Below are 14,826 nucleotides of genomic sequence, written 5' to 3'. Positions count from 1 at the left end.
CAATGTAATACTATAAGAAAATGACTGACAGTACTGGGAAACTATGGGGGGGGAGGGAGATGGGATTAACAGTAGCAAATATCTATCTGGGGACGGAGAAACACCTCTTATAAACAGGGTGCCTAAATGAAACATAATTGTATACCTAACCCTTAACTGTACCCCACAACATAATAAAAAATATTGATTAAAAAAAATAAATGGGATTTAGAGTCTATCATACTCAGTGATCTATCACAAAAACAAAAAATTGAGTACCACATGTTCTCACTTATAAACAGATCCTGAACATTTATCATAACGCTATAAGAAAGGGTTTGGCAGTAGCGGGACAATGTCAGGGGAGGAAAAGGGGACACATAACATCAATAAGAGTACCTGTTCTCAAACCAAGGCAAAGCGGAAACAAAAGGGAGGTCTAGACTTTACCTGTACGATGGCCACTTGTATACCTAATCCTGAATTGTACCCCACATCTTTAAAATAAATTTTTTTAAAAAAACAATAAAAATAAAACTTTAAAAAATCCTGATTTTATCTGCCAAAATAGAGAAGTAAGTAGACTTTTGCAGTGTATATTTCTAAAATACTCTTGTACTAAAAAAAAAAAAAAAAAGAAAATGGCTGATATTTTTTAAAATGAACATTTGTAGTTTTGTTTACATGTAATCAGAATACAGTCTCTAAATTTGAATCCTACTGTCTTTAGTTAGTGTAACATCAATCACTGATCATTCCCAGTCTTTTATCAGGTCTTGTTACTGGTCCTTTCACCCCTCATTTTTTCCTTCTGATCCCAGGATCAAACTGTACTGCCCCTAACTCTCCACCTCCTCACCATTCAGGCTAGTTGGCAAAGAAAGAAGCAGAAACAGCTAAGCCTCACAAATTTTTACAATGGTTATAGCCTAACCACTAGCTTCTCCCATCTTTGATCCCTTATGTAACTATGTAACTCACCTACTCTGTCATCCTGTGCTGTGTTACCAGCACTTGATTTAACAGTACCATATCATACAATCTAATTCTATATCTGTTTCGCATGCAACCTGATAGGCTCCAGAACATCTGTGTCTTCTAAATAAAGACTCTCTAATCCCATACTAGAATTACATCGAGATATTTGTTGGAGGTCTGCCTCTATACAGATATTCAAACACACATTAAACAGAATATATGTTACTAAGAGAAACAGTAGTAGTCCATAGTTGTACAGATTTTATTGAAAATATTTTAAACATTTTTAGTTCATTTAAAATGCTTAGACCTTTTCTCAAATGCATCATTAAATTGCATCATTCAAAAATGACAGGTGTTTCTAAAGGTACTTGTACTTTATATGTAGTAATTCTTTAAAAACACCTAAATACTGATTTTGGAGTTCATCTATTAATGAATGGTTATATTTAACTGGGTTTTTCTTATATGTTCAAAATTACCAGTTTTAAACCCATGTCATTTCACTATAATATTTCATTTCAAAAACACAAAATATAGCATACTCTTAGCCTAAGTATATTTTTTCACAAAAGGAAGAACCATGAAGTGTAGCAGAATTAGTTCAAACAAAATTAGCAAAATCACTGGACCCAGAATTGTGAAATATCTCATTTTTGGAATTTTTTGCTTATAAATGATTAAATATACTTCCTCTAGTAAGAAAATAATATATATCATATTGCTATACATAAATTTGGAGGTTTACAATCGTTTACTGGTCCCTTTTCCTTAATTTTCTTATTTCTGGCATCTTCTTTATAAAAAATAAATAAATAAAAGAATACTTCACCTTGACTGACATGGGTAGATAACTTCACAGAATGCTGATTAAATAAGTGTTCCTGTCCAAGGTTAATTTCCCCACCTATTCTGTTTTTTTCATCATCCTCTCTTTCCCCATCTCTACAGGCGCATCTCTGGTCAAGCCTCCTTCCATCTCTGTCTCTCTCTCCCTTTCTCCCTCTCACTCTCTCACACCTACACTCACCTCAACCCCTGATCCATGAGCCTTCAGCTATTATCAAGACACACTTTTTAACTAAGTTTAGCAGAGAAAGAAGAGAACAAGTTTACACAACCACTATGACTTCTTCCCTATGATTTCACATACTCGCATTCCCCAAAACCACAGCAATCAGGATAGTGACCCAACAAAACAATGAAATGACTCCCCTTAAAGTTCCACAACTCCATTGTCTAAGCAGTGCAACTGTGATGACTTGCTCTTTCTCGAGCCTTCTGGGACATCATCCTCTGATTTTCTATTTTCCTAGTGACTTGATCACTACCTCTCCCACTGGCCTCTCCTTACTTACTGTTAAATGTCATCATTCTTCAGGATTTAATCCTCAGAACTCCCCCCCACAGCCTATTATTTTTTCTTTGTGCCAATGATTCAGTTCATTATCCCCTTGTGGTCTCGAGTCTCACATCTAACTGCCCATTGATATCTTCACTAGGACGTCTCATATCACCTTAAGCTCAACATGTCCCAAATCAAACATTCTCCACCTTCATGACCTTCTCCAAGTAAATTATGTTCTTCCTGTATTCTGTACCTTGATAAGTTCTACTTCTTAGCTCCCAAGCCAAAAATCATAAAAGCAATCTTAATTTCATCCTTTACCTTCATCCAACATTCTCCAATTGATTATTGAGTCAATTTCTCTATTTTCCTTTCTCTATCTCCCCTATAACTACCCTTGATTTATTTATTCATTCAGGAAATACTTATGGAGTACCCACTATGTGTCAAATACCATTATGCATATCAAGGGGCTAAACAAACCAGAACAAAATCCCTTTCCTCTTGAAACTTACATTCTAGTGAGAGAGTTAAAAAATAAAATAAGTAAAATATAGAGTATGTTAGTTAACTGCTAAGTGCAAAGGAAAGAAAGAAGGAAAAGAATGAATGAAGGAGGGAGGGAAACCTGATGAGGGAAAAAGAAAGAAAGAATATATTTGGATAAAGAAAATTCAAGTTTTAGATAAATTGGCCAGGGTAGGTCAAACTGAGATAGCTGTTTTCACTTTTCTTTTTAACGTAGATTATGATCTTGCTGCCTCCACTGTTGACGCCCTTTTAACTCATCTGAAAACTATATCCTTGTCATCCCCTACTTAGACTCCTTCATTGACTATTTGTGTCATTCAGAAAGTCATGATCTAGTCCCCACCAACCTAACCAGTATCATTTCTGCTTATATAATGGAATTGTACTCAACCACCTGCATTTTGTCTAATAACAGATGATGTTTTATGTCTCCATACTTTCATGCTATTTTTCTACCTACCTTGCTTAATCCTATTAATTCAGAAGAAATTCACGGTCTTCATAAATGTCTTTTTTTATTGCTACCATTCCAAGCTCTACAAAGTGTACTTTACCCATCCAGTGTGGATAATTTTATCCAGGAAATAGAAATATATAACCCACTTTGCACACATTTAAAAAATAAAACGAGAAAAGGTACATCTAACAGTAAAGCTGGCACAGAATGGAAGCTAAATAATAAGCAGCTTTTACAACACACTACTTTGCATTGATTATTTATCTGTCTTCTCCACTAGACCAGGGTTTCTCAACCTTGACTCTACAGACAAGTTGGGTTGGATAATTCTTGGTTATAAGAGACTGTCCTGTGTACTGCAGAATGTTGAGCAGCATCTGCAGCCTCTACCCACTAGATACCAGTAGCACCTCTAGTTATAATGACCAAAAACGTCTCCAAACCTTACCAATGCCCCCCCTAAGGGACAAGAGCACACTTGGTTGAGGATCACTACACTAGACCATAAGCAACTCAAGAACAGAAGCTAAGATACTCACTATTGTATCTCCATATACCTATTACCAAAGCCGGCACTTAGTAGGTGTTCAATCAAACTATGTCAGTGAGAAGCAAAGTCCTACCTTGTAACACCACAAATTAGTTTTGCCTATTTTTTAAATCTATGTAAATGTATACAATAGTTTTATGTCTTCTTTCATTCAGTATTATTTTGTGAGATTTATCTTTGTTGTTGCATGTTTGTTGCAGTTCATCTGTTTCCACTTCTGTATATAGTTATTTCTTTTAATTAATATACTGTATTATCTTAGATAATACAAATATCTTTGGACATTTGGGTTGTTTCCAAATAGTGTTGCTGTGAACAACGTTCTATATGGGTTTTTGTTACAAGTAAGGATAGTCCTTATGCCAAAGGGGAGACAGTAGTGAGTGACAAGTGGACAGTGCTAATATTCTTTCTTATCCTCAGTGTAGGTTGTGTGTGTGTATCTACCTTGTGACCATTCATTTGTGTGTGTGTGTGACCATTCATTAAACTCTCCATTTATTTTTGTGTACTTAGAATTCTGTGTGACACTTCATTTACAGTTCTTTCATTACTAAAAATATTACAGTTGGACAAATAAAAAAAGGGGAAAGTGATTCTGATAAACTCCTATGATGCCAATACTCATAGGAAAAAAAAGCATTCAATTTTATTGTATCAATGAAAAGCATGTTTTTAGAAATGCATTTTTATACTTTTTAAAATACATTTTGTCACTAACAGCCAGCGAGATGCAAAGGAAAATGTCTACTGTTAGTCAAAGTGTGAATTCATAAAACTTTTCTAGAAGGCCATTTGGTAATACATACCAAAAGCCTTTAACACGTGTTAGATTTAAAAGTTTATCTTGCAAAAACGAATCAGGCAAATTTGTAAAAATTTGTGTGTGTGTATGACAGAGCAATAATTTATGTAAGAATGTTTTTCAGGTAAATGCTTATAATATTGAAAAATTAAAAGCAAATTTGTAATAGGCAACTAGCTGAATATATAATGGTATATCCATTTAGTAGAATACATGTGACCATATTTAATGACAAGAAAAATGTTTATAATGCATTAAGTTAGAATAAGTTATAAAACACAATGACACATTTGTAAAGTGGGGGGAAAACATAAATGCCCACAGAAACAAAACTCAAAGACAGAAGCCAAAATGTTAACTTTTGTCATCTTTGAGAAGTTGTTTGTTTTTACTTTTTTTTTAAAGGCCTATTTACTTTCTAAGTGTTCTACAAGGAATATGTGTAACAATTTAAAAAGTAAAGTTTTATTAAATGAGTTTGATCAATGACTAAGAAAGAAAACATGAGATAAATAACACCTAACATAGCCTCAGGGAAAATGGTAGCTTCTAGTGTCTTTAGTATATAGACTCACAGCCTTCCTCAAGTAATTATTGCGTTGGTTTTCGTAAACATAGTTGAATTTTATAAGCTTCATTCTGTGTGTACCAAGAATTCAGACTCAGACAACATTTCAGAGAGCAAGTCTTTCTTCAGAAGAAGAATATAGCTTTACGTTTGGAATCTTACTCTAATGATTAGAAAATAGGCAAGTTGCACTTAGAGGATTTTTTAAGCTACTATTGCTTAAGGTGTCATTTTCTTCATTACTGTCAAACAATAATCTCTTAACAAAAAGTGGATATAATTTCAAATTCTAAGTCTATGACAGCTTTTCCAATTTAAATATTTCTTATTCTCTTAATGGAACACAAATACAATGCAATACTTGCAAAGTAGCTATTTAAAACAGCAAATAATTGGCATGGAAGAATCATGGTCATCCAAAATCATATACTGAGAATGAAGAAATAATTCTCAACTTTTACTTTGCTTCACGGGAATCCTGCTAATAAGCACTTCCCGCTTGTACCAGGTAAGTAATGATTTCTTCTAGGTCAGTAAACGCCAACATTGATTGCATTCACTTACAATAAGTATAACCAGAGCAAACCCATTCTCACACAAAGATTCTCTTTCCAAGGCTGACTTACAGTCACTGCTCTCCTTTCTATTTCTGAGAAAGGGGATCAACGCAACCAGCATGTGCTTCTTAACTCCTGCCTGGGCATATCTCTCTGTCAATACACTATAAAGTATTGCTGAAGTGACAACTCATACCAGTTTGCATAGGACAACCTAGTTTGCATCCACTGTATCTGTATGGTTATTAATAGCAGCCCCTTTCATTTCTCAGTGTCCCAGTTAAGTAATACATTATGTGGCCAGCCTATTGTCCACACACAGGATGTATGATGCTAGTCTAGAACTTGGAATAAATGCCTCTATCCATCCACACTCTTGCCTTGTCTTCCTGATGGTATGACTTGTCTGCACTGATAGTATAGGACAGAAAATGCACAGAATAGTCATGGACTCATACCACCCCTGTTGGTAGGTAAAACGATCTGAAAAGGAATCTCTTTAAGGTGAACCCTATCCCTTCTCCAGAAGCTCATAAACCATGAGAGACCAACTACGAGGTAGCCCAAATCACATACCCTAGGGAAAAAATACATATTTGAAAAATTAGCCAGTCTATTGATACTTGTTAGGAGTTGTGCCCCTCAATCTATTATTCCAAATAATACCATAAAATAAAAGAAGGTCCAAATTTCTTCTAAGTCTAAATATTTCTGTCTCTGCTAATGGTAAAATTATTCACATAGTCACCTCAGCTAGAAACCTTGCAATCAAGTTTTATTCTCCCTCTTCTCCACTATGCAATTAATTACCAAGCCCTATTGGTTCTATTTTAAAGCCTCCGGCATTCATCGCCCAATCCTTTTTATAAGAACAAGATTTTCGACTGTGATTGTTACAATGACTTTTCTCTACTTTTCGTTTGCTTCCAATTCACCTTCCTCACTTCTGCTAGAATTATCTTAAATAAAGCAGTCTCCTTAGTTCACTGCCTGCTCAGTACCCTCGGTAAATTCAGACTTCTTAGCCTGGCACCCAATACCTTCATCAATTGCACTCAAACCTCCTCCCCATTCTCAATTCCAATACACCTCCCAACAGGCATATGCTATCCAATGGTTCTCATCTACTGATGGTATTGCTCTCATAGAAGGTACTGAGAGCAGTTCTGGGACATGTTTGCCTGTCACAGTGATTTGAGGATTCAAAGTACACTTAATGAGCAGGGGCCAAGGACACTAAATGTTCAGCAATGAAGAACAAGTCCTGTAAAATAGAAGATTGCCTTGCCAAAATCCCAAAAAGCAAGATTTCTTGTTCCCCAAACACATCATCTTAATGCACATGCGGTTCCTTCTTTCTAGAATTTATTTAGCCACCACCCACTAGTTCTGCCTCCTTCCAAAATAATATTGTCTGGGTGATGCCATTCAAACTTCCCTTATCTAAAGACTCTCTCAGTTAAATAGTTACACAGTGTATTCATGGAAGATTAAATCACTCTCATATATACATATATACGAGACACTCTTGTATATAAACATATACACAAGACACTCTTGCATATGCATATATGAGACAGTCATATACGCATACATGGGACTCTCTCTCTTATGTGCATATATATGAGACACTCTAATATATATGTATGCGAGTGATTTAATGATCCCTGCTAATGGCAAAATTATATGACAGTGATTTGTATATGATGCCTGATACAGCACTTAATATATTAAATTATAATTAAACTGCTTATCATTTGTCATTTTATTCATGATGTCCTTTTCCTTATCCTCTGTCTTCTAAAATTTGAGCACCTTGAAGAAAGATGTTCCTTTGATATCTCATTTTTTAAAAAAACTCATTTTTTACAATTGACCTAGAAGCTGAGACTCATTCTATAGGTGATTTTTGGATTAAAAGGTAAAAAGTTTTACCATCGTGCCTCTGTACAAAATGCCATCCTTAACCTTTTTTATGGTTGTTAAACTTATAACTCAGAAAACTTTTAAATAAGGTAAATATTTTAGATACATCTTTATCAGTGATGATGCTTAAAGAAACATTAAATGCATATATTAATTGTCAGTTCGACTAAAACAGATATTATAAACTCAGGTAAAAGTGGTGGGGGGAGCTACAGAAATTGTGATAAAGTAGAGAGACAGTTCCAGGATAAAGTGTTTAAAAATTTTTGTGGTTTTTTTTTTTTTAAGCACTGAGTAACTACTTCTTACAAAGATTTGACTAACAAACTATGTTTGAGATCCTTGCAATGAAAAAATACTAAAATATCTTTTAAATCTATAAATAAGAAGTGTGAGGCTGTGTGATATACTTCTATTCAAAATGTAAAGTAAGAGTAATCTAACCTCACCCCACTCATTTTTGCAAGTTTGACCTTAGAATATTTCTATCACCTATTACAAAATACCTTTTTTTGGGGTCAAAATTTTCAACTTAGCTCATCCCCTAAGTCACACAGCCAGCAGAACAGGACAAAGTCAAATGCTTACGTGCACATCTGTTCATATCTGGGGCTCGGTGTCCATAGTACCCTGACGGGCAAGAATGCAGGCACTCTCCATACTGTCGCATCCCTTCTCTCCGAAGGAAGAAGAACAACTTCTGTTGACATCGACTGCACCCATTGTCCTTTGAACAAGACAAACAACCCTTGCAGATGGGATTTGATACATAACTAGCTGCAAAAGAAAAACAAAAAAAATTCATTAAATATGAATATGATCAGACTTCTGGTCAATGCTGAAAGGACAAATGTTTATTTTCTGTCTGCTCCACTCACACAGAAATACTGAACAAAATATCCTTCCATTTCTACCCCTCCATCTCCACCCCCCAAAAATTTAATACACAACCAAACTTAGGAACAAAGAGGAAACTTAGAAGCAGAGTCAAGCCCAGAAGCTGAAAATGAATGACTCATGGGATGTCAGAGCAAACAGAGGTAAGATTTATGGCAAGGTCCTAAATCTAGGCCAAGACACATGCATGTGAAGAGTTGACACTCAGCTCCCTTTATGGAGACAGGAGTGGAGAGATCTGTTTGTTCATGACAAATACTATGACCCCTCTGTTGCAACTGACCAGAGAAGAGAAGTCCAACTTTGCACTGAGGATACAGAGGGGGAGGGAGGCACAGGAGAGAGAAAATGTAGCCCATGAGACATGAGAACCCCAAGCCTGCAAGACATCCAAGTGTGGAAGCCAAATTTAAAATGTTGTAGTATGGGGTTCCTAAGTCAAGACGTTAACATGAAAACCTGTCCAGATCCAGAAAACCCACAGAGTAAAAAACATATAAAACTATCCTCTGATTTTTTTTCTACAATCCTGAGACCCAGAACTTTCACAGAAAACTACTCTAACATCAAAATGAACAAGAAAAACTTCACAACGAAGAGTCATCAAAATCAGTAATAAGGAAAATTCATATCTAAAGAACCAGAAATAAGAGAACAATCTTAAAGAGCCTTTAAAATGAATCATTATAGAATATTTGAAGAGACAAAGGAAGGACTCAAAATAGCATGGAAAACAGCAAGAATGTACAAATTAGAATGAAATGAAAATTCTAAAACTAAAAAAAAGAATTCTACACATGTTGGCCGGTAAAGTAGTAAGGAATAACATAACCAAAAAACATTTAAAGAACCATAGCATGAAACAAGATAATAAGGTAAGAAGTATGTAGAAAAAAATAGAGACGTTGTAATCCATTATTAGTAGATATTACAGAAGAATTTTTTTAAATGAGTAAGATAGACTATTCATAGAAATCATGGTTGATTTGTTTTCAGAATTAAAGACAAAAGTTCTTAGAGAAAAAATTGATAGACAGCAAAACAAGTCTGCATTTAAACACAGTATATTTATACTGAAGAATAAAATCAAACCATGGAGGAGCAGCAGGTTATCTACAAAGGAACAAAAAGTTGACTGACAGCAGACTAATAATCAGAAACAATAAATGTTAGATAGCAGGATACAGACTTCAACATGCTGAGGAAAAATTATCAAAATATAATTCTATAAACAGTTAAATTATAGTTTAAGAAGAGGGGGAAATAGAAATCTTTTCAGTAAAAGGCAAGAAATATATTAATCAAAAAATAAGGTATACACTAAAAGAACAAATAAACTGCACATACTGGAGAAAATACAATAGAACCTGAAAAAGTAGAATGCAACAAGCAATAGTGATGATATAAGTTGAAAAATGTTGGTACAGCTATAAAAGTATAGATTTTAAAATATATGTAATGATTTATTTTCAGAGCTTGAAAATAAATATTTTATATTCACAGTGATAACGTGGAAGACTTGACAAGGAAGCCAGAGCTAAGGCATTCAAAGGTTCCGCATTAGTAGTGAAGAAAGTCCATATAAATTAAAATGCTTTTGCCCATCAAAGCTGGACTGAGTAAAAAAAATGTGGTACACATAAACAATGGAATATTGTGCAGCCATAAAGAAGGACAAATATATCGACTTTGCAGCAACCTGGATGGATTTGGAGTCAATCACATTCAATGATTTATCACAGAAACAAATAACAGAGTTCCATATGTTCTCACTCATAAGAGGACCTTGAACAATTATAATGCTATAAAAAAGCGATAGGCAGTAATGGGAAACTGTTGGGGGTGGGGGCGGATTGGCAGTTGAGGGAAACTGCTAAGGGAGGGAGGGGCATACCTCATCAAAAATGGTACCTGCATGATCAATGTTTATATACTTAACCCTGAATTGTACCCCACATCTTTATAATAAAAATTTAAAGAAAAAAAACTTAAGCAAGTTACCAAACAGTAACTATTCTATTACAAAAATAGTAATAGAATATATAACTTCTAAGCCAGTGTCAGCTACAAACATGAAATGTATAAAATATGAGTAGGAAGAAACAACCCAAGTGTCTATGAAGAGAATAGACAAATTGTTGTATATTCATGCTATGAGTTTTACTCAATAATTAAAAGGATCAAAATACAGGCTTATGCAACATAAATGAAGTTCATACACATTATGTTGATAAAAATAATCCAAATACATATAAAAAGAGTATGTTCTGTTTAATTTCACTTATATTGAGGTCAAAGACATGTACAGCTAATCTATGGTGGCAGAAATAAGAAAACTAAATGTCTTTTAGGGCTGAAGATTGACTAGAAAGGGCCAATACAATCTAGGAGATGATACATTAGTTTCCATGGGTTGCCATAACAAATCACCACACTTCAATGGCTTAAACAATAAGAATTTACTCTCAATTCTGTGGACTAGAAGTCTAAAATAAAGGTGTCAGCAGGGCTGTGCGCCTCTGAAGGACTTAGGAGAGAATCCTTTCTTGCCTCTTTCAGCTTTTGGGGGCTTCAGGCATTCCCTGGCTTGTAGCAACATCATTCCAATCCCTGCCCTCCATCTTCTCATGGCCTTCCTTTGTATCTCTGTGTGTCTTTTTCTGTCTCATAAAAACACTTTCAATTTAGAGTCTTAATTCCACAGGATCTCATCATTATCCTTAACTACATCTGCAAAGACCCTATTTCCAAATAAGGTCACATTCAAGTGCTCCAGGTATACACGAATGGGCTAGGGGCACTAGTCAATCCACTAAAACAGGTGATAGAAATAGCTTTTATCTTGACTGGATATTGATTACACACATATATATTTGCAAAACACAAAAAACTGTACATTTATCTAAGTACTATATATACTGTGCATTTTTAGTTACTGTGCACAATTTATAAGTGAATTGCATCTCATTTTTTTTAAAAAAGAAAACAGATTGATAGGGAGGCCATACAATAACTTCAGAATAATATAGACTTATAATTACATCTCTTTTGAAGATGCTATGAATTATATTAGGTGCTCACCAATACTTTTTACTTTTGAATTTTTTTTTTAAACAAAAAAAAAACCTATTGGAGAGATAAGGTGAGGGAAGATAATACTAAGCTAATGTTGAAATAGCATCTTAAAAGAAAAAAATTGATACATGAACTATATGAAGTTCTCTGCATCTATTGATAGAAATGGTACTTTCAAAGACAATAAATGCTTTGTCTAGATCTGGTACAAAATTTAGAAGCTATATCATCTGAAATATTAATACAATTTCTAAAATGAAAAACTTGTAACTTTTAGTTTTTATGATACCAAACAAGGTCATAAATATAACAGGATACATGAAGTCACATTAACTTTGTTTTATTGAGTTAGCCCTCTCAGTAAAAATAATGAAGAGAGAATAGGAAAACCAAAAATTATTAAAACTTTTAGCTTTAAGACTACATCTTGTTTGTGCTACATATAATCCTTATTGTCTATCAAAATTAATATCAAGCATAAGTGATTAGGAGAGCAGCTATATAACAGAGTACATTGTACATCACATCATTCCTTTACTTACAATGATTCAATAGACAGTACTGTCAGTCACTTGCAGCAGATCTCCTCAGGTTTTAGTTCCACAAAATGCCTTCCCTTCTCCTGAGCTTCCACAGCCCTGATTTGGTCTTATAGCCTCTTGCCCAGGGAGATCCCAAAACCAGGGTTTAATCTCCCTTTCAGAGAAGGAATCAAAGGAGAATCAAGGTTTTTCAGGAACAGGAATCAAATAGCTTTTTTGAATTGTCCAGTAAGATCTTCACATCTATTCCAGGATTTTGTCCTATCAACCATTCATCTGCTTTTGACTGCATATTCAATCTATTTCTTGGACATTCTTTTGCTGGCAAACCTTTTTATGCTTTCCAAGTAATTTCCCATTTAATACCTGTTACTTAAATTTGTGGTTTTTGGGAGCAGGGCTGGGGAACCAATGCTGATGAAAAATCATCCCATTAGATATAATTACTAGTAAAATTTTGCCAAACAACTTTTCAGATATATATATATATATATGCATATACACAATATATAATTTTCATTTTTCATAAATGTGGTCATATCGTACATGCTATGACATAACTTGTTCAATTTCAATCAAGTTGCAAGCATCTCACTACAACAATGAACCAAACGTCACTATCATATTTCTTGAAAGTATCTGTTTCACCTCTTGCCTCTACTGAATTATTTCCAAGACTACTTCTATAAAGACTACAACCAGTTTTCTAATCCTCAAGACCTCATTCTCACTTTCTGATCCCCACAACTTCAAAAGCCTACAATGCTGAAAGTTTTCTTCCTCTGGCTTCTGTGATAATATCACCTCCTATGGACTTGATTCCAACCCTCACTCTGGGTCTTCCACTAATCTCATATCTCAGGTTTTCCTGATTTCTCAACTTGGACAGTTATGAAGCCCCAGACCCACCCTTCCCTACTTCACTCTACATTCTATCAATGAATTAATTTTCCTATCACACACATTGTAATATTTTTGTTACACCCTATTCTGTCTAGATAATTATTCTTTATAAAGCATTTTTGAATAGCTGGCTGCAAATTAGGCTATACTGTCTAAAATTTCCTCAGCGTCCTTCTGAAGATGTTTTATTCTATTATTGTTCTTAGTAATGCATTAAGTGAGTTTCAAAAAGCTGGAATATAGTGCAACTTCTCTGTGTAAAAGGGGCAAAAAATGAAGGAAGCAGGGTAGAGAATGCAAAAAACTGAAGAGGAATAGAAATTGAGAATATTCAGAGGCTGTATAAGGAAATGGCTGTGGGTAGAGTAGAAAGTGATTCTTTTTCATTTCAGGGCTGTCCAAGAACATAATCCAACTTTCAGCACAGAGGCCTATGGAATGATATTTAGAGAAGCAATTTATGACTCTTTTGTGAAAGAGACATCCCATAAATATGAGCAACCAGGAGACTACGGCAAAAGCAGGGGTTGCTGGCTGAGCTACACTGAAAGCCATCCCACCCCACACCATGGAGCCCTCTACAACGTGTCTGAGGCATTTGCTGACTACCTTCTGCTCTTGAATTTAACTACAGACTTTAAAAAAGCAATATCTAAGTTATCCAAATCTCAAACTTAGCTTTGTAAGTAAAAGGAGAATTTGGAAGGTTTATAAGTACACAGAATGGTTTAAGGAGAAAGCACTGTGCCCTGCAGTCATCACAAACTAAGTTGAAGCTATACTTTCAGTTCAAAAGTTAAACTAAAGCTCTTTAACACCATAAATCACACTCCATAGTAAGAAGTATGGAGGAAAGAGAATTACAGAACCAAGAGAATCAACAAAAATTAAAGGCTTTTTGTTTTGTTTTTATGTATCAGAAGCCAACTTTCATCTTGACCACAAATATTTCAGAGTCAACAAATTGTGCCCTACTTTTGTTTAAAAAAAGGTATTCTTAAAAGCATTAAAAGCGTTGCTTTGTTTACTTGAACCTTTACAGACTTAAACAAGGAAAATGAATTAGAGAATACTTACCGAAGTCCATATCTCAGATATCTTTATAACCCTACACACAAGGAATTCTCTTAAAGCAAAATTGAGGTGAGCCATACCCAACCTAAATGCCCGCTCTCCCCTTTCTCCAGTCCTCTTCAGTCATATGCTGCTCAATGCTGAAGGACAAGAGTCCATGTGATTTTTACAATTTGAAGTTTCTGGCCCCAAAGCTCAAATAGGTTTTTCAGTTTAAGTAACCATTGTCCAGTGTCAACTATGTTAGTGTCCTTCTCCATATTGTAAATCAATAGCTTAGTAATTCAACAAGAACTTCTCCACCCATGATATGTTAACTACACTAACCTCTGTGTCTAAACACAAGCAAAAACAGACATTTAAGTACGACTGGAGTAATTTATTTAGTCAGGATCTTAATAAGTCGAATGACTCTGTCCATTGCTATGAGATTTAATTCAAGTGTGCAGGTGAATAAACAGATCTTAATTCTCAGCTTTGATGACCATGTTTATTTGCTCTCTCTGTAAGTTTCAACTCTTCCAACCTTGAAGCCCGCTGAGATCCAGAGTCTCATCATTCCAACCAAAACAATTTTCTAAATCTGGACCCACCCAAAATTCTAAAGATGAAATATATCACATAAAAGATTACAAA

The 14,826-nt window shown here is 34.7% G+C and overlaps 1 protein-coding gene across 1 annotated transcript in view; it reads right to left on the bottom strand.

Annotated features, from left to right (window-relative positions):
• The window catches only part of RSPO2 (R-spondin 2), a 91,499-nt gene extending 76,957 nt beyond the window's left edge, over positions 1-14,542 (bottom strand). The window contains exons 1-2 of the mRNA XM_008064822.2: positions 14,194-14,542; positions 8,288-8,476 (exon numbers count right to left, since the gene is read on the bottom strand). Of these exons, the coding sequence (XP_008063013.2) occupies positions 8,288-8,476; positions 14,194-14,203 (199 nt within the window). The 5' untranslated portion in view covers positions 14,204-14,542. The remainder of the gene's footprint in view (positions 1-8,287; positions 8,477-14,193) is intronic.
• Between the last annotated feature and the right edge of the window lie 284 nt (positions 14,543-14,826).

This window comes from Carlito syrichta, unplaced genomic scaffold (assembly GCF_000164805.1).
Source record: "Carlito syrichta isolate Samal-C Ts95f unplaced genomic scaffold, Tarsius_syrichta-2.0.1 Scaffold308074, whole genome shotgun sequence".
Classification (NCBI taxonomy): domain Eukaryota; kingdom Metazoa; phylum Chordata; class Mammalia; order Primates; family Tarsiidae; genus Carlito; species Carlito syrichta.
This window is presented reverse-complemented; position numbering and strand designations above follow the sequence as displayed.